Here is a 21752-nt window from a genome sequence, read left to right on the forward strand (position 1 = left end):
CCTCATGTGGAATTTGGAAATCTATTTTCCTGTCTGCTTATGACAATGAGTCATTATGAATGGTCTGTTTGAAATAAGACTGTAAAGCTTATGCTAGTCTGGGGTTCTAAGAGTAACTAAAAAAAAAAAAAACTTTAGTGGTTAATGAAACCCTAGTGTAGATTTGAATTAGAACACACAGTGAAAGAAGAAACAATTATATGTAAATATTATTGAAAACTTAAAATCTCCTAATGCTCTGAAAGAAATGCAATCTTTTTTAATGAGTCCTTGAAGGCTTGTTTGACTTGCTTGTTTTGTAGAGTGTAAATGAAAAGGTTCATCAAAGGGATAAACGAGGTGTTGAGCAATGATACCACCTTATTAAGGGCCACTCCTTCCTTTGCTGGTTTGATATAGATGAAGATGCAACTTCCATAGGTGAGGGAAACTACAATCACATGGGAAGAACAAGTAGAGAAAGCCTTTTTTCTTTGCCGAGCAGAGGGCAGTCCTAAGATGGTCTTGATGATGTATGTATAGGATACAATTACACACACTAGTGTGAATATGAGGGTTAGCACATCCATGGTTAAAACAACTTGTTCTACAAATTGCGTGTCTGAGCAAACAATCTTCAGAAGAGGGGATGCATCACAGCCAAAATGGTCAATGAGATTGGAGTTACAGAAATCTAGCTGAACTCCCAGGCTAAGCGGTGGGAGTATGACAAGTAACCCAGTCAGCCAACAGCCAAGGACACATATGGTGCACACCCTGTCATTCATGATGGTGGTGTAGCGCAGAGGCTTGCAGATGGCCACGTAGCGGTCATAGGACATGGCAGTTAGAAGAAAGAATTCTGCTGCCCCGACAAAGATGACAAAAAATAATTGGACTACACAAGCATTGTAGGTAACACTTTTGTCCCCAGTGTCATGCTGTACAGGAATCTAGGAACACAGACAATTGTAAATATTATTTCTAAGATGGAGAAATTGCAAAGGAAAAAGTACATGGGTGTTTTGAGATGAACGTCCACCAGTGTGAGGAGGATAATGATTAGATTTCCAGCAACGGTGAAAATGTAGGTAAGGAACAGAAATACCATTAGAAAAACTTGTAGTTGTGGGTCATCTGTTAGTCCTAGCTGGATGAATTTTGTTACTGCAGAACGATTTCTCATCAGTGATTTTAGCTATGTAATGAGCTTGTGTCTTAAATCACAAGCTTTGAATCTGGGGAATAGACTATAAAAACAATATTTCAATATGCTAAATGTAGAAAATTCAATCAAGACAGTAAAAGCACATTTTTTTTTCTTTTACTTGATCATCAGCAATGTTGATGTAGAAGTGGCTGCACCCTGCTTCATTTCCCTGGACTCTGCTTTACCCAGGGCTTCAGAATGAGGTTCAGGAAAAATATCTTTCTGATTTCCAGTAGGATCTCACAGTCCACTGAGAGGAAGGCAGGCATCATGGTATCCCCAGTGGGGGCTGCATAAATATTGGCTAAATGGAAAAAAAAAATGATCTTCGTAAAAATTTCATTTCCCCATTTGTCAGGGCAGTGCATCAAGTTGTTCTCATACACTATGGTAATGTGTTCCCACCAGTGGCTTATCTGTACTATTTTTAATGCTTTGCAACCCTTGTTCCCCTCAAATAAGGCCTGCTTAACTTCACCGTTTGGCTGAACTGTGGTAGTGTCCCAGGGTTGTCATTAAATCCCGAGTCACATACTCCTAAATAATTTCTTCTTCATGCTTCCTTCATGATAGCATGCTGAAATATTCCACTCTGTTTCTCTCCTATGCCTCTGCTTTGCCTCCTTTTCTGAATTTGCATTGTGTATAGGCTTCCTGATAAGAGATTTGTTGGAACTTAAAGGATTTAAGCAATAAGGTGATCTCCATGTGATGCCTAATATCCCACCCATCCCATACCATGCCTTCCCAACAAATAGGATGTTCTATGGTCTTTCCTAGAAAACACAGTCCTGTCTTAGACTTCCATAATCCTCACTGGGGACTTGCATTTTATGCATAGCTATTTATGTTCACAGTGCCTTCTGAGTCTGCCATCTATATCCAAGATGGAAAGAGGTGGTAGAATCCACTTGGGAAAAAAGCTGACCTCTTTGCCATGATTCCTTTCTTCAAAGGCTCACCTTACCCTTGGGCATGTTACTAATCATGGTTGCCCCTATTACACTGCACATTTCTGCCCATCAGCACTCTGGTCCAAGGATGGACTCTGACTCTGCGTTTAGTCCCCCAAAGAACAATTATCACCAGGCATTAATATTTAACAAGGATTATGTATGACATAAGGCTCCTGAGTGATGCATACGAAGCCAACTGAATGGAGCCATTCTACTCTGTAACACATGGGGTTGCCATTGAATTGACTTGATGGCTATGGACTTTTTCTTTCTTTTTTTGTTTATGATGTGGAGAATATAATTTTACAGTTAGGTATGGATATTCTTAAACCCAACCAAACCACTTGCCCTGGAGTTGATTCTGACTAGTAGTGACCCCATGTGTGTTAGAATGACACTGTGCTTCACAGGGCTTTCAGTGGCTGGTTTTTTGAAAGTAGATAGCCAGGACTTTCTTTTAAGGTGCTTCTAGGTGGACTGAAACACAAGGTTTTCAATTAGTGGTTGAGTGCATTAGCCATTTGCCCCAGTCAGGGGCTCCACAGATACTCTTAAAAGCCAACATATCCCCTTACGAGTTTTCCTAAAAGACTGCTTCCTTCTGAGGATTGTGAAAAAGAAGCCATCTTTTCTCTACCTCCCAGGAAGCTCTTGAGTAATTTTTCATTCCTCGTATTTACCTATTCACTCACCCATTCCAGTAATGGAGGCAATATCACACCTCTAAGAAGTGTCAGGGCTGAGTTTTATCCCAGGTCAAACTAGATCCACAGCTATGGCATTTCCAGGAAAGCTCTAATTTTAGAATTTTTGGCTATTTCAACAATCATTAATTAATTCAAATGTTGGCTTTTCAAATGTTTCTTATCCACTCAGAATATCACCAGGGCATCTGGGTTTCTTCAATAAATCCTCCCTTGAGACACTATTTTGTAATATGAATGGTTTTTATATGACATTTGAAGATATTACCACCCAAAATACCGTAAGTGTTGTTTTTTCTAAGTTTAGGGAAGGCATAATTTTGTTTGTTATTTCTATTGAGGGGAGCTGCCCCAGTGCGACAGAATTAAAGACACCTTTGTAGAAAAAGGCTGGTGACTGAGACTAATGGGATAAACAGTTTGCCTGAGTGTTGGCAACCTTTAAGTAATGCACGTTCACACAGAGATTGCTCTACTAAACTAGGAAGTGGTGCTTTCCCAGGAACCACACATTTTATCAGTTAGTGCCCCTGATGTTCTTCTCTTCCTCTTTCCTTGCCTGTATAATGCAGTGCCTTCATGATGGCCTCCAGTGACCTCCAAATAATCACTGGGTGGCATCTCTTTCTCTTAAATTATTCTGCCTCCCTTACAAATCTTAAAAAAATAAAATCTTTGAGGTGGGGCCAAGAGAGTGGAGTAGTCAGATGCTTCTGGTGATCCCTCTTACAAAAAAGACCCCCCAAAACAAGTGAAACATATGTATATATGACAAGCTAGGAGCCCTGGACATCAAAGTCAAAGTTAGGAAACCAGGCTGAGTGGCAGGGGGAGGGAAAGATGGTTCAGAAGCAGCGAGCAGTTGGGGGACCTGACAAAGCAGGAATCAGCACCCCTCAGCCACGATCCCATTGAGCAACCACCCCGGGGCTGGATGTAGCATTGGGGATGTAGTTTCATCAGGGAGAGAGAGTGAGCCACACAGTCTACTCACACCTCCAGAACCAGAGAAGAACAGTGCTCTTGGCAAAAGCTAAGTACTTGTGTCTATTTTACTGCACCCCCCAGACCCCCAGCCAGCTTCAGAGCTGTTGATTTCCCTGGGCCGGAGATAAGCCCTACTGCGTACCCTGAGCCATTCTCCTGGCCTTGGAGAAGGAATAAATTAACAACAGGGGAAAAAGATAATCTGCCACCTCCACTAAGCTGGGGAGCTCAGGGCAGAAGTGGCTCCTGTCCAGGCACAAATGGTCTGCAGGCTTTGAATGCCTTTAACCCTGCATGGATCTGTGTGGGCCCATTTCAGGAGATCAGGCCCTTGTGACTGCAATGGTATATATGCTTGAGATGTGACTTCACCTGTCTCAGTTGTGTGGTGGTGAGGTGGGTTTTTGATGTTTGATACCACTTTGGCTATTAAACAGGGTCCTCAGCTTCCCTCATCGGGGGGCTTAGGACTGGTCTTTCCACAGACATCACCTAGCCACCCACAACAGGGGTCCAAGGATAAGTGGTGCCTCCCAGTCTTTACAACCATAAGCACTGGGTGCCCATGGGTTGGCTGCAGAACCCACCCACCTGTGCACTCTGGGGAACAGGGACACGCTTTCCTCACAGACAGTCAGGTGGACAGTTGTTAGCCCCTTGCCTTGTTCAGATTGTGACCCCCTACTGCAACTGGATACCTGTGCCTACAGCAATCACCCTTGCCCCTCTAAGACTGTAGGACAGAGTCTCTACCACACACTTGATGAACTACTTGGATACCTGAGCTGAATCCATACAAGAAAAAAGAATGGACTCCTAGAATCATATACCTGGTAACAGCTCTAGCCATCTGGTGATAGGACGTTAGAGCTTCAAAGGTCGAAATGATTAAACTAGCTTACTCAAGCAGCCTCTTTAGGCATATCAAAACAAAACAAAGCAAGAAACTAGGATACAGTAAGCAAACATAAAATAAATTAATACAACAACTTATAGATGGCTTGGAGACAACAGTCAATATCAAATTCACATAAAGGAGCAGAACATGATGGCTTCAACAAGCTCTCAAAGCAAAGAATCAAAGAATCTTCTGGACGAAGATATATTCCTAGAATTACAAGGTGTAGAACACAAAAGATTAATATACAGAACTCTTCAAGAGATCAAGAAGGAGATCATGCAAAACACAGATCAAGCCAAGGAACACACAGATAAAATGGTTGAAGATCTTTAAAAAGGTTATTCAAGAACATAATGAAAAATTAATTGGCTATAAGAGTCCATAGAGAGACAGCAATAAGAAATTCAGAAGATTAACAATAAAATTTCAGAATTAGACAATTCAGTAGAAAGACAGAGGAGCAGGATTGAGGAAATGGAAGTGAGAATTAGTAAGATTGATGATAAAACACTTGTCTGCAATACGTTCCAAGAAAAATCAGATAAAAGAATTGAAAAAAATGAAGAAACCCTAAGAATCATGTGGGACCCTATCAAGAGAAATAACCTATGAGTGATTCGAGTACCAGAACAGAGAGGGATAACATTAAAGACAGAGAGAATTGTTGAAGATTTGTTGGCAGAAAACGTCCCTGATATTGTGAAAGATGAGAAGATATCTATCCAAGAGGCTCATCGAATCCTGCAGATATATGCATACCCATGTTCATTGCAGGATTGTTTACAATAGCAAAAAGATGGAAGCAACCAAGGTGCCCATAAATGGAGGAATGGGTAAATAAATTACGGTGTATTCACACAATGGAATACTACACATTGATAAAGAACAATGACAAATGTGTGAAACATTTCATAACCTGGAGGAACCTGGAAGGCATTATGCTGAGTGAAACCAGTTAGTTGCAAAAGGACAAGTATTGCATGAGACTACAATTATAAGAACTCAAGAAATACTTTAAACACAGAAGAAGATGTTCTTCGATGGTTACAAGAGTGGGGAGGGAGGGAGGGAGAGAGAGGGGTATTCACTAATTAGACAGTGGACAAGAAGTATTTTAGGTGAAGGGAAAGACAATACACAACCGGATTAATTCAAAAGCAAAGGAATTTCCTGAGTAAATTAAATGCTTCGAAGGCCAGAGTGGCAGGGGCGGAGGTCTGGGCACCATGGTTTCAGAGGACATCTAGGTCAACTGACATAATAAAATCTATTAAGAAAGCATTCTTCATCCAACTTTGGTGACTGGTGTCTGAGGTATTAAACACTAGCAAGTGGTCATCTAAGATGCATCAATTTGGCCTCAACTCATCTGGAGCAAAGGAGAGTGAAGAACACCAAAGATACGGGGTAATTATGAGCCCAAGAAACAGAAAGGGCCACATAAATCAGAGACTCCATCAGACTGAGATCAGAAGAACTAGACGGTGCTAAGCTACAACCAATCACTGCCCTGACAGGGAACACAACAGAGAATCCCGGATGGAGCAGGAGAGCAGTGGGATGTAAACCTCAAATTCTCATAAACAGAGCAGACTTAATGGTCTGACTGAAACTAGAAGGACTCTGGAGTTCATGGTCCCCAGACCATCTGTTATCCCAAGAATGGAACCTTTCCCAAAACCAACTCTTCAGACAGGGATAGGACTGGACTATAAGATAGAAAATGTTACTGGTAGGGAGTGAGGTTCTTGGGTCAAGTAGACACATGAGACTATGTGGGCAGCTCCTGTCTGGAGGGAATATGAGGAGGCAGAGGGGACAGAAGCTGGCTGAATGGACATGGGAATACAGGGTGGAGAGGAGTGTACTGTCTCATTAGGGGGAGAACAACTAGGGGTATATAGCAAAATGTATATAAATTTTTGTATGAGAGACTGACTTGATTTGTAAACTTTCACTTAAAGCATGACTGAAAAAAAACACTTAAGTCCTCCATTTTGAGGAAACAGCTAGAATAAAATTTGTGAATTTCACAGGATTGTTTGAATGAGTGCTTTAAGAGGGAAACTATTAGTGCAAAGAAATTATATTTAAAACTGGAGTTTTAGAGAATGTGGCATAAATGTTTCACTTCCCGCTATCAATAACAGACAGTTTTAAATTATGGAAATCTACTATTCATCATTTTTTTTGGTGCAAGGAGAAGAACATTACTTTCATCCTCCGTAATAAAATTAGTACATATTCATTTACTACATATATTTAGAAACAACAGAAAAACATAATAAAGAAAAATCTATAATCACATCACCAGGAGTCCACCACAACTCAAAAACACAATTTGACTTGCTCTTCATTTCTCTATCATATATACAAGAAAATTGTAAAACTTATAGTTCTAATATTGAACATTTAGGTTGCTTCCATTTGTTACATAATAATATTTTCATGATGGCCCTAGTATATAAATCTTTTTCATCTGTCTGATTAATTCTGCATTTGAGACCTAGTCAAAAAGGAAATATTGAGTTAAAGCACTTTTGATTCTTATTGTCAAACTAATCAATTAGGAAATGCATACCAGTGTATACTTCCAACACTAGTATCTGATAATCTTGTTTCCCTAAAGCCTTGGGGATTTCAGTATTATTCTTTTGGGAATTACTTTAAGTATTTTTTACTAAAAGGTAGTCCTAACTAATATTGTTTCTGTTGGGGTTTTCTCTTAAGTGAGCTAAAATACTTTAACGCTTATTGGCTAATTTTAAATAGTATATTTCACTAAAAAAAAAAAGAATCATCATCATCCTATTTCCCTGGCTATATAATGTTTTAAATTCATAGCAAGCATGTATTTATTGAACATGTGAATTATTTGTCTGAATGCAATAGTAAAAAGACAATTCTCCTCAGAAGCTCCAGGTCCTAGCATCTAACCTAATTAATATGTCTTTAATTATTATGGATTCCTTTAGGGCTGAGGAAGCCCAGGAATGGGCTGGAAAAGAACTGGAAAGTTTCAATATAAGTTAGATAACCATTTATCAGAGCGCTTAAAACTATCAAATACCACTTTAAGGTGATATCTAACTCTCATGTTTTAGCATTTTATTGTGTACCTAGCTGGCCTTACCCTTAATCTTGATCCTTTCTAAGAACACTAGTCAAGAGTCACGTTCAGATTCAAATACCGTGTTATAAAGAACAGAGTGAAACTTCAGGAATTACTTTTCAAGTCTTCCCTGAGCATGAAGGTACTTTTTGGGTTCAGACTTTTTAGCAGAAAGCACTGAGCTTGCTGCCTTTACCTAGGGACTACTTTTATGTAACCTCCGCGATTCCAGCTTCCAAACCTTAGGCACAGATATGACAAGCATTTCATACTTACTTTCTGGTGGTTCCCCATCACTTTTTAGGCAATTTAACCCAAAGTTCCTCCTTGGGTCTGAGAAACACCAGGTACCAGTAGGTATCTTTGAGTAAACTTTGGCATACTTTTTAAGCCTCTCGTGCTCTTTCTGGTAAAAGTGCCTGCAAATGAAAGGTGATACGCAAAGTTTCCATGGGCCACAATGGCACAGAGAGCAGCACCACTCTGCTCTTACTCTCACAAAGACTAAAAAAGAGTCTGATTCCTATCTCATCAAACTAAGAAATACTATTTCCCTGTATTCTGTGACTGAAGGAATGGACAAACAAGGCCAACGAGTGTTGGCAACTCTGCGTGGCTTCAGAAATGAAGATAGTCTGATATCTCTGAGCAAAAAAATGTATTGCCATAAATTTTAATTAGTAGAAATGGTGTCTGTTTTATTGGTTTAATCTGCTCAACTATACAGGGAACATCTGAATGAAAAACAAAAGTGTCCTAGGTGGCCCTATTCAAACCACTAATAAACCTACAGGGAAATTAACTTTGTCCAAAAAAAAGAAGAAAATAAAAATGTAAGCAGCACCTGTGGGGGGTAGTGTCCACAGAGACAAGAAATGCAAAAATAATAGCCTCAGTTGCACCACAGAAAAAGGCAGAAGATAAAGTCACAATCTGGTCCTCATCGTGTTCTCTTTACATTGTCTATTGCCTTCTTCATTTGAATTCAGGAGAAAACTAGTTGAGGATATGCTGGGAATCATCTGATGATTTCTGTGTTACAGGATATACTCATATGTCCCAATCAAGGCAGCACTTCTCAGATATCTGATTGTTAGTCTTAATTTAATTAGTCTAAATGTCTTATTTCAATGATGGGGAGAACTAATGTTCATCTCTTTTGTCCTACTGATCATATAGTTCATTCTACTCAGGTAGAAGAAATAAGTATTCATGTGTTAATTCATTACTGTTATTTCAAGCTCAAAACATACAGGGATTTTACTACACTGAAAGACGTGTTTCTCCCTACCAAGAATGCAGGATATAGGTGGATAAAACACAAGACTCAAGTATATTCTAGATATAACACATCATCTTCAAATATAAACACGTAGATATTTTTAGAAGAGGAATAATAAAAAATAGAGAAATGTACAGTTACAGTGGGAAATTTCATTCCCACTCTCAGGAAATGATATAACTCTAGACAGAAAATTAGAAAGGGCATAGAAGCCTGGAATAACATTATCATCCACTTGGTCCCAATTGACATTTATTGGTCACACCACCAAAAAACAGCAGGACACATATTCCTAGTAAATTTGCATGGGAAATTCACCAACATAGACCCTATTCTGGACCCTAACACTAACTCAACAAATTTGAAAAAATTGATATACATGAACGTTTATTGACCAAAAAAGCATTAAACTAGAAATACAAAGAACTAATTGATTATTTATTGGTTACTTTCATTTTGGTAATTTCATTATTATAATTTTTTTCAACAATAAAGTGTCCATCAAGTCGAGATCACAACTTCAGTATCTACCGACGTTACTGGTTCTTTCTTCCTATCAGCTGACGTTTTGTGGCTAAGGGATATGCACTGGGGAAGAGGACGTATCTATCGATCTGTTATTTTTTTTCATTCCTTGTCATTTCATCTCACTTCCTCTATACATGGTCATCTACTATTCCATCAACAAGCCTGTACCTGCTGGAATCCTTGCCCTGGTAAGTACCACATGGGGTAACTTTCTAGAGCTCTCTTACAGTAATCTGTCGCATTTGGGGTGAATTTCCTCTTCTCAGCATGTCTTCAGATAAGTAGTAATATCTCAGCTTTTCCTTTTTGCAGTTAGCCTCATTTCTGAGTGGTTCATTGGAGTACCTACCATTTCTTGACATTTTACTTGAGGCAAATCCCATTATCTTCTTCCCAGGGAGGGAGGAAAATGCTACTCTACTTCCAAGTCATCTGACAATTTCTACTCAGGAGAATTTCATCTTATCTGAAAAGCATGGTGGGGGTGTTACCCAAAGCATGTCCTCCTCTGTGTGGCTTCTTGTCAATAAAGACATGCTGAGTTGAGGAGGGAGGAAGAGCCTTTATTAAAAGCTCACAGGCAAGGAACAAGGAGGTGTACACCTCATGTAAAGGTCTCCGATCAAAGGGTGGCAGAACCTTTTAGATGGTCTCGTACAGGGAAGTGCAAATATTACGGGGACTATGTAGGTTATCATGACATGCAGGCACAGTAAGACAAATTGTATTTTTTTTCCCTTTGGCATGTAGGCTACTAAACTGGGTTTGACTGGCTTGAGCCACACCCAGTACTTTGAGGACAATCACAGGAGGGGGCAGATTCCCTTTGGTCTAGGGGCTCCCTATTGAGCCACACCCCTTGCCATCACCTAAGGTTTTGTTTACTAATGGACAGGAAGGGCAGGTAAGCAGCTCCTCCCTGCTTGGCTATCAGGGGTAAGGGCTGAAGGACCCATTTTCCCACAACATGGCAAGTCCTGGGAAGGTGTCTCTAAGAATTCCTTAGATAATCTTTTCATTTTTCATTGTTTTTGGAAGAGAGCCTAAAATCTGAGGTGGTTAGTGTTTGTAGATAGAGCAAATTGAAAGCAGAACCTTAACTCCACCGTAAGTCTTTCCATGAGTCTGGAATCCATCTTGAATCTTAAAGTTGCCCTTTTCTAACAGCAGTTTTTCTGTCCTGTGTTTAACCTTTGGTCATTCTTAAAAATACACCCTAAAGAAAATATTTTCCTTGTGGTCAAGCAATGCAGGATATCCCAGCCTGTTCCAGAAGGGCCTTAACACACAGTATTATCAAAAAATCTCATTTACCATAGACTCCCAGGAAAAGACATGCTTGAGAAAGCAGTTTAGTAGCATGTGCCCAGAAAAGCTTGTCCCACAATTGTCTTGTGACTCCTTATATACCCTGCTGCCTGCACAGACCTCTGCAATCCAAGTCACGAATCACTGGGGTCCACCTATATTTTACTCCTCTCTAACTCCCCTGATTGCCTGAAAATCAATCAGAATATTGCAGTCCCTGCCCTCCCATCCTCATTCTTTGTTTAGACCCTATAAAAATGTTTGTGCGATTATCATTGTTGCCCGATTAAGGCCCATGCCCTGGAGTAGTCGAGCCAATGAAACATACTCCAAGTCAGAAAGACAGAGAAAGTTTATTTAGGAAGTGGCACCAAAGAAAAGTCGAATAGCAACACAGCCTGTCTCTATGGATTCCCGAAAGCCAGTTTCACATTAGAGCTTATATGTGACTGTTAGAAGAGTTGAAAGTGTCTTTTGCCTTGTAGCCCACAGATGACCAGATGAGTTACACATTGCAAGATACCTACAAAAGACTCCTTATCAGGCTAAAGAGGTACATGCTGAAAACCTCCTTATCAGGCTAAAGATTTACAGGCCAGACATCTGGGCTCTAATGTTTGCGTGGGGGTTCATAAGTCACAGACAGTGGAACAGATAAAAACAAAGTCATTAAGGAAGGTATGCAGAATCATGAACAAAAGTATGCAGAAAGGAGAAGGCAGGAAGAGGAAACAAAGACTTAAAGGTTCATCATGGCGTTAGTTATGTCAAGCTCTTAATCGCCCGTCCTGAATAGGAGAAAACATGTTGCGGAGTACTGGGGTCACACTGTGCCTTGAACTCCGCAGTTTTGTATTCATGGAACACGTAATTCCTGGCTCAAGCTTATCTTGAACCCTTAATAATCCTCTCTGTTTTACTCAGAAACAGCCTTGGAGTTTTCTCTACTATGTATTTTGTTGTCCTGGAGTTGGCTTCAGCTCATGGTGACCTTATGTATAACAGAACAAAACATTGTCCTCTAGTAGGCCATCTCCATGATCTTTGCTCATGAAGCTATTATGCCAATTCATCTCATTGAGGGTTTCCTTCATTTTTGCTGACCCTCTAGTAAACATGGTGTCCTTTTGTAGTGATTGGTCTTTCCTGATGGTGTGTCAAAAGTAAGCAAGATGAAGTCTGGCCCTCCTTTCTTCTAAGGAACATTCAGGTTATATTTCTTGTAAGACTGATTTGTTCACTCTTCTGGCAGTCCACATTATATTCAATATTCTTTGCCAGCACCATTTTTCTTGATTGGTTGACTGTTAACGGGAAGGTTGGCAGTTTGAATCCACCAGTTCCTCTGTGGGAGAAAGATGTAGCAGTCTACTTTGGTAAAGATTAAAAACCAAACTAAACCTGTTGGTTTAGGTCAATTCCGACTCCTAGCAATCCTATGGTAAAGATTATAGCCTAGGAAACCCTATGGGGCAGTTCCTCTCTGTCCTATAGAGTCCTTATTAGTAGGAATGACTCTATGGCAATGGGTTAACACCACCATTCAAATGCATCAACTGTACTCCTGTCTTCCTTTTCAGTGGTCCATCTTTCATATGCATATGAGGTGATTGAAAAGACCATGGCTTGACTCAGGCACACCTTAGTCATCCAAGTGATACCTTTGCTTTTTAACACTTTAAAGAGGTTTTCTGCAGCAGAGGAGCCCTGACCCTGCAGTAGTTAGGCATTCAACTTCTAATCAAAAGGCTGGAGCAGTTCAAATCCACCAGCCACTCCTTGGAAACCTTAGGGGCAATTCTAAGCTGTCCTATAGGGTCTCTCACCAAATTGATTTTCATGGAGCATATGATGATTAAATGACTTCATTTGGAGCAACCTGAAGGTTTTGTGTAATGAAAAAAATTTTTATAATAAATTTTTTTTTGTGCTTTAAGTGAAAGTTTACAAATCAAGTCAGTCTCTCACATAAAAATTGATATACACCTTGCTACATACTCTCCCCCTAATGAGACAACCTGCTCCCTCCCTCCACTCTCTCTCTTCGTGTCCATTTTGCCAGCTTCTAACCCCCTCTACCTTCTCATCTCCCCTCCATGCAGGATCCAAGAAGCTCACTCTTCACCAGCATGCCTCCCCAACCCATTGTCCAGTCCATCCATGTCTGAAAGTTGTCTTCTGGAATGGTTCCTGACCTGGGCCAACAGAAAGTCTGGGGTCCATGGCCACCGGGGTCCTTCTAGTCTCAGTCAGACCATTAAGTCTGGTCTTTTTATGAGAATTTGGGGTCTGCATCCTACTGTTCTTCTGCTCCCTCAGGGGTTCTCTGTTGTGTTCCCTGTCAGGGCAGTCATTGATTGTGGCCTGAAAAATTTCTTTAAGTGTGGTAAATCTAATGTCATTGTATACCAGGAAATAAAAATATTGCTGTTAATTCTTTAATAGCAAAATGAATGTAATGGTAGCCCACAATTTGTTCTTGTTTGCTCTTTTACAGTTTTGTTTTTTTTAAATAATCCTTCATTCTTTTTAGGTTTCTTGAGCCTTCAACTTTCATTAAACTATGTCATACAAGTTGGTTTCACTGAACATAATTAGTTTCTCTGGATCATTAATCTCAGGGAAAATTTTTCTTTCGGGTTGCTTTGTTTATTTTTCCTGAGTCAATGGAACCCCTTGAGTATGTATTTAATAAAATGATAACAATCTTTTTCATTTTAAAAGTGTAATATTAGCAATGCCATATCTCTTAGCTTGGTGGGTACATATACATATTCATATATGATATTCCTAAAATATTTCTATTCCAATTCTCAGTTATGAGGAGTGTAAGCAAGTATTTCATTGGTGTTAATAATTGATATGATACCAAGTGGGCATAAAGAGAGAAAATACTAGGGAATTTACCTTATCTAGGATATAAACCAAATATATTGTAGCTTTTACTTTTTTTTTATGTTACCCTTGTCCTGAGCATTAGTGTAAGTTCATATGTGTATGTGGGGGTAGAAAGAATGTTGGAGAATTTATAGAACAGAATACCTCTTCTACCTTTTTTACATTGAGTCAGAAATAAGTGTGGTGTGTGTTAAAATTGCAGATTGAGGCAATTATTGTGGACATCAAAGGCAAATATTTATCAGTGGCTTATTTTTGTTAATTTGGATTAATAATTCTTTGTAATTTTATAGTTTAAAAATATAAATGATAAGGGCACAGAATTCATCAAATGCACCTGAAATCCATGCCTTAATCCCCCCCCCCCCCCATTATTCATATAAACTGCGTGGCAACTGATAAGGTGTGAAGAACAAATAATAAGGATCTGGCTTCTCAAAGGAGAACATTTGACTCCAAGGCTATCATTTAGCCGCATTATGTCTGGATGATTTTTGTCAGATTACAGCTTTCTAATGGGGATGTTTTTCCATTTTCTAATGAAGAAAGCTGTGGTAAAGTCTTAAAATTGAAGAACTTTTGACTTTAATCTGTCCTCAATATGGAGCCATTGAAGATATCTAGAAAAAAAACCTCATATTCAGTTTTGGGTGATTATATAAGAAATATGACTGGTGGATTTAAGAAATAAAAGTCTACAGGGAGGCAGACAGACCAGTTTGGAGAAAGGTTGAAAAACTACAATATTAATTCTCCATCTGAAGAGATGTTTTTTCCTATAACCTAGTCAACCTGCAACAGGCAAACAGCCAAGACTTACCTTTTGGTTACCTTCTAGGCAATCAACTTTCTCAGAGAAATGATACAATTGCCTATTTCTGTCAAGAGTGGTATATGGCCAGTCATTCACACTCCAACTCCTTGAGTCCCTTATTTTCTGCTTTCCCTTATCTCTCTTACAAATCAGTTATTAAGTGTTATTGGTGATGTATAGAGCCCTGGTGACTCTGTGATTCAGAGTTAGGCTGTTAACCAAAAGTTGAGCAGTTTGAATCCACCAGCCATTCCTTTGAAACCCTATGGGGCAGTTCTACTCTGTCCTATGGGGTTGCTATGAGTCAGAACTGGTTCAAAGGCGACAGATTTGGTCATTTATAACTTTCGTACCTTTTTCAGATGAACATTTTGCTTTGATGTAAGGATCCTTGTGTTTGATTGACCCACTGCTTTCTCACAAATGCTCTGTGTTTGCTTTTACACCTTTATAAATCTCTTCCAGGTGTAAGTGAAATTCTGTCTGCACACAGGAACTGCCAGGTTACAAGCAATGTGGAATTCTAGTTACATGCATGAGTTCTGGATCCGAATTACCTAGGTTCAAGTCTTAGCCTTCCAAAGTATTAGGTGTGTGACTTTGATTCTGTGACTCAGTTGCCTTATTTGAATATGGGAATAATCATCATAAAAAATAGCATATTATAATTATTAATAATAGTATATTGATGTTGATAGTAATAATAGCAATATAAAATTCATACGATTTTTAATTCATTTTATTGTTGTTCTACATTTTACTTGGAACAGTGTCTAGCACATAGTAAATAATATAAATCATTATTTTCCTTGGTCACAGGGCATTTTCTTCTGTATTGTAAGCTCTCATGATCTGTGCCACATATGTGGCACTTCAATCTATGTTGCCTTGTGAAATTCTGTGTATTGTTACCATTTCATGGTGTATGCTTTCCATATTGAATTGTTGTCCCGAGGAAGATTTGCTTCCTTGCATTTTCCATACTGCCTAGCAGAATACTGGACATAACATTCAATAGAAATGTCCAAAATTATAAACAAAACATAATCTGAATTCCAGAGAATTTCTGAAGCTCTTCTAGTTTCAGGAAAATAATGCTGATTACTCACAAGAGGCATGTTACCTTTTCTGCAGGGATTTAAATATCCAAAGCCCATTGTCTTCTAGTCCATAAATATCCAAAGTAACAGAGATTAGGTTTGTCTTCAGAGCAACCACATAGGGATTAATTGTGCTGACAATGTGTTCCCTGGTGTCCTGAATCTCAAGAGATTAATGTTGCCTTTGCTGTCATCCTTAGGAACAAAAGTTAAAAGATGTTTGAGAAAAGCAGTCCCTGAGAAACTGGGTGAGGAAGTTGCAAGGGGAACTTCAAACAAAGGTCATCAGCATGCTAAGGAGATAAGGAAAAATAGAGTTGAATTGCAACTTTTTAACTGAGTAGACTGTAAAAGTGAACTCCAAGCTTTCTCCCAAATCCTCATTAAAGTAACCTTGGATTTATAGTAGCATGATGAAATAGTCGTCGTTTAATTTGAAGATTGTATTTAATTTCCTAAGAAATACCATAATCAAAGAAGGGCTATAAAGCCCAAGGGAAGGGGTGAACTTGAGAGGTCCTGCTTGCGTTCTCAGCATCCTCTTTTTCTCTTTTGAGAATAAAACAAAAGCTCCATGACACCAGGAATCTTGCCCTATCCGTTCAATGCTGTATTCCAGTGAATTTTGCCCTAGCTGTTCAGTGCTGTATTCTGGCACAAAGTAATCACTTAGCAAAGAATTCTTGAGTGAATAAATGAAAGAATGATGACAGATCTTGGATGGAAATGAGAGAAATATTTTCCGTGTTTCCCTTAACTGTATGTTCTCTCACCATGTTCCTTAGAAGTCTTCATGCCCATACTGTCATTTCCCTAATCATCCAGGTAGCAATCACAAGTGTGCAGTGAGCTCTATGACACCAAATTTGATTTCATCTAATTTTAAAGGGAGAAGGTGATTTCACAAGAATTGCTGGAGAATATGTTCTGGGATACAACAAAGAAATAATTTATAAATATTAAAAGCATGCACAATTTTATATTATTGATCTTTTTAAACCTTTTTATAAAGAGTACAGGTCATACAATCAAAGCTGATATACAACGAGAAGTAGTGGAGAGATGATGAATAAGTATCCCTTCTTCAAGAAGGAATTCTTTAAAGTTTCTTCATCTAAGGTATTTTCCCCTTCTTTAGAAACTTGTTCAATCTATATGTACAATTAAGTGTCATAGTTGTTATAATTTTCTTGATCAGTCTGGGCAAAAAAGCCGTGATCAATTTCAGTACAATTTGAGGTGATTTTTAGGCACCCCGGGTGCATCCTAGAGTGACCTCAGTTATCTCCTGTGCTACTTCCAACTCCAGGCTGAGGCTTCAAAGACCTGCAAAATGCTACCGTCTGGTGTTCCCTCTTAGTGAGGTGAATGGATGAAGAAGAGGAGAACGCCTCTTTCTTCGGAACAGAAGCTGAATGAGTATCTCTCACGAACCTCCTGTATTTGCATATTGGCGCTATCCAACAGCACTCAGGTCCAGCAAGGTCAGTGGGGCTGGTTTATCGTCGTTCGATTCTCCACAATATACTTAACTTTGTTCATTATCATCCAAAGTCGTTAGAACTGGATACAGCTGGGCATTGCAAAAAATGAGATTTATGTACATAGGTTGTACTTGCTAAAGAGAGGCAACTCAGGCAAAGTGATCAATCCTACTACAAAATAAATATGCATATATTATAGATGCGTGATAGGTTAGTTACCAAAAAAAAAAAAAAATCGCATTTAGTGGAATTTTGTTGGTTGTTAAATGGTTTTAAATGACAAAAGGAGAAAGGCTTTGGATTATAGGGCTGCCTCTTCCCCCACCCCAAGAGTTTTGAAGTATTCAGAGCATACGCACTTTCTATGAACACAACTTTGAATGAATTTTTGGAAACACAATGAAACTTTAAAGTATAACTGCACAAGAAGGTACTGTTCATTAAACATAAATAACATTCATACATGCATGTGAAAGTATAAACATGTATTTCAGAAAGATAGAACATGGGTAGATGCTTTCAGCATCTTATAAAAAGAATTCACAATTATTGTTCTATTCTGTTCTATAGAGTTGCTAAGGCCAATGCACTTGGTTTTTGGTTTAGGTCCAATTCAACCTTATTACTGCCCCTCCTAATCTTTTCATTGCCTTCATCATTAGGTTCATTCTGTTTTTTCACACCATGCCTGGATTTATCTCCAAAAGTCAGCCTATTCTAAGCAACCAAATGCCCATCAACATGCTCTTCCCAAATTATGAACTATATGTATTGTTTTTGTTGTTCTTCTTAACTCTTAACATTTTCATTAACACAAGGTATAATGGAAGCCTTGATCATTAGAGAATTTTAATAGCTGGAATATAGCATTGAAGTAAACACTAAAAAACACTATCAAAGCCAAAATCAGTAGAAGATACCTAACACTTGAAAGCCTGGTTCTTTTCCTTCTCTAGTTATATCATATGGAAGAATGAACTAGACCCACATAATCTCAATGAAAGCCAGTAGAAACATTTTTGTTAATAAAGCAATTTAAAAGACAGAAGAAAGCTATCTCCAACATCTTTGTGATTGACCCATTAATTCTTTTTATTTAATTCTGAAAGTGGACCAGTGAATGATCTAGGAATATCCTAAAAATTTTAAAATGAGGAGAGCGCTAGAGTACACAATTTTCTTTTATATCACATGTTAAACTGCAGTTGTTGTTGTTGTTAGGTGCTGTCTAGTTGGTTCCGACTCAGAGCAACCCTATGCACAACAGAACGAAACACTGCCCGGTCCTGAGCCATCCTTACAATTGTTGCTATGCTTGAGCTCGTTATTGCAGCCACTATGTCAATCCACCTTGTTGAGGGTCTTTCTCTTTTCTGCTGACCCTGTACTCTGCCAAGCGTGATGTCCTCTCCAGGGACTAATCCTTCCTGACAACGTGTCCAAAGTATGTAAGACACAGTTTTGCCATCCTTGCCTCTAAGGAGCATTCTGGCTGTACTTCTTCCAAGACAGATTTGTTCGTTCTTTTGGCAGTCCGTGGTATATTCAATATTCTTCGCCAACACCGCAATTGAAAGGCATCAATTCTTCTTCGTTCTTCCTTGTTCATTGTCCAGCTTTCGCATGCATATGATACAATTGAAAATACCATGGCTTGGGTCAGGTGCACTTCATTCTTCAAGGTGACGTCTTTGCTCTTCAACACTTTCAAGAGGTCCTTTGCAGCAGATTTACCCAACGCAATGTGTCTTTTGATTTCTTGACTAGTGCTTCCATGGCTGTTGATTGTGGATCAAAGTAAAATGAAATCCTTGACAGCTTCAACCTTTTCTCCTTTTGTCATGATGTTGCTCATTGGTCCAGTTGTGAGGATTTTTGTTTTCTTTATGTTGAGGTGCAATCCATACCGAAGGCTGTTGTGGTCTTTGATCTTCAGTAGTAAGTGCTTTAAGTCCTCTTCACTTTGAGCAAGCAAAATTATGTCATCTGCATAAAGCAGGTTGTTAATGAGTCTTCCTCATATAGTCCAGCTTCTCGGAGTATTTGCTCAGCATACAGATTGAATAGGTATGGTGAAAGAATAAAACCTTGACCCACACCTTTCCTGACTTTAAACCATTCAGTATCCCCTTGTTCTGTCCGAACAGCTGCCTCTTGATCTATGTAAAGGTTCCTCATGAACACAATTAAGTGTTCTGGAATTCCCATTCTTCACAATGTTATCCATAATTTGTTATGATCCACACAGTCGAATGCCTTTGCTTAGTCAATAAAACAGAGGTGATCCTCCTTCTGACATTAGCAGTGATAACCCTGGTTGCACGTCTTCTTCGGAAACAGGCCTGAATTTCTGGCAGTTCTGTGTCAATAAGGTGCTGTAGCCATTTCTGAATGATCTTCTGCAAAATTTTGCTTGGGTGTGAGATTAATGATATTGTTCTATAATTTCCACTTTCGGTTGGATCACCTTTCTTGGGAATAGGCATAAACATGGATCTCTTCCAGTCAGTTGGCCAGGAAGCTGTCTTCCATATTTCTTGGCATAGACGAGTGAGCACCTCCAGCATTGCATCTGTTTCTTGAAACATCTCAATTGATGTAGTCCATCAATTCCTGGAGTTTTGTTTTTCACCAATGCCTTCAGAGCTGCTTGGACTTCTTCCTTCAGTACCATCGGCTCCTGATCACATGCCATCCCTTGAAATGGTTGAACATTGACTAATTCTTTTTGTTATAATGACTCTGCGTATTCCTTCCATCTTCTTTTGATGCTTCCTGCGTCATTTGATATTTTCCCCACAGAATCCTTCACTATTGCAACTCGAGGCTTCAATTTTTTCTTCAGTTCTTTCAGTTTGAGAAACGCCGAGTGCATTCTTCCCTTTTGGTTTTCCATCTCCAGCTCTTTCCACGTGTCATTATAATACTTTACTTTGTCTTCTCGAGAGGCCCTTTGAAATCTTCTGTTCAGTTCTTTTACTTCATGAATTCTTCCTTTTGCTTTAGCTGCTTGACCTTCTAGAGCAAGTTTCAGTCTCTTCTAACATCCATCTTGGTATTTTCTTCCTTTCCTGTCTTTTCAATGACCTCTTGCTTTCTTCATGGATGATGTTCTTGATGTCATTCCACAACTCGTCTGGTCTTCCGTCACTAGTGTTCAATGTGTCAAATCTATTCTTCAGATGGTCTCTAAATTCAGGTGGGATGCACTCAAGGTCACATTTTCGCTCTCGTGGACTTGTTCTGATTTTCTTCATTTTCACCTTGAACTTGCATATGAGCAATTCATGGTCTGTTCCACAGTTGGCCCCTGGCCTTGTTCTGACTGATGATATTGAGCTTTTCCATCGTCTCTTTCCACAGAGGTAGTTGATTTGATTTCTGTGTGTTCCATCTGGCAAGGTACATGTGTATAGTCGCCGTTTATGTTGGTTAAAGAAGGTATTTGCAATGAAGAAGTCATTGGTCTTGCAAAATTCTATCATTCGATCTCTGGCATTGTTTCTATCACCAAGGCCATATTTTCCATCTAATAATCCTTCTTCTTTGTTTCCAACTTTTGCATTCCAATCGCCAGTAATTATCAATGCATCTTGATTGCATGTTCGATCAATTTCAGACTGCTGCAGCTGATAAAAATCTTCTATTTCTTCATCTTTGGCTCTAGCGGTTGGTGTGTAAATTTGAATAATAGTTGTATTAATTGGTCTTTCTTGTAGGCATATGGGTATTATCCTATCACTGACAGTGTTGTACTTCAGGATAGATCTTGAAACGTTCTTTTTAACGATGAATGCAACACCATTCCTTTTCAAGTTGTCATTCCCAGTATAGTAGACTATATGATTGTCTGATTCAAAATGGCCAATACCAGTCCATTTCAGCTCACTAATGCCTAGGACATCAATGTTTACGCATTCCATTTCATTTTTGACGATTTCAAATTTTCCTAGGTTCATACTTTGTACATTCCAGGTTCCAATTTTTAATGGTCGTTTGCAGCTGTTTCTTCTCATTTTGTTTCGCACCACATCAGCAGATGAAGGTCTCCAAAGCTTTACTCCATGCACATCATTAAGGTCGACTGTAGTTTGAGGAGACAGCTCTTCCCCAGTCATCTTTTGAGTGCTGTCCAACCTAGGGGCCTCATCTTCCAGCACTATATCAGACAATGTTCCACTGCTATTTAGAAGTTTTTCACTGGCTAGTGCTTTTCAGAAGTGGACTGCCGGGTCCTTCTTCTGCGTTAATCTGGATGATAAGCTAAACCTGTCCTCCGTGGGTGACCCTGCTGGTATCTGAATACCGGTGGCAATAGCTTCCAGCATCACAGTAACACGAAAGCCCCCACAGTACGACAAACTGACAGACATGCGGGGGTGAACTGCAGTACGTAATATTAAGTAGCTCTTGAAAAATTAGAGGTGAGATATCGATATTTTCCAATAATTGAGAAATGGTCTCTGGGCTTTTAGAATCAACAGTGTGA

General features: G+C 39.2%; 1 protein-coding gene across 1 annotated transcript in view; it reads right to left on the reverse strand.

Moving 5' to 3' along the window:
• Window positions 1-230: 230 nt before the first annotated feature.
• LOC135231318 (olfactory receptor 6C2-like) overlaps window positions 231-21752 on the reverse strand; it is a 34970-nt gene continuing 13448 nt past the window's right edge. Inside the window, exons 2-3 of the mRNA XM_064285149.1 lie at window positions 1375-1493; window positions 231-932 (exon numbers count right to left, since the gene is read on the reverse strand). Of these exons, the coding sequence (XP_064141219.1) occupies window positions 231-932; window positions 1375-1493 (821 nt within the window). The remainder of the gene's footprint in view (window positions 933-1374; window positions 1494-21752) is intronic.

This window comes from Loxodonta africana, chromosome 4, assembly GCF_030014295.1.
Source record: "Loxodonta africana isolate mLoxAfr1 chromosome 4, mLoxAfr1.hap2, whole genome shotgun sequence".
Lineage (NCBI taxonomy): Eukaryota > Metazoa > Chordata > Mammalia > Proboscidea > Elephantidae > Loxodonta > Loxodonta africana.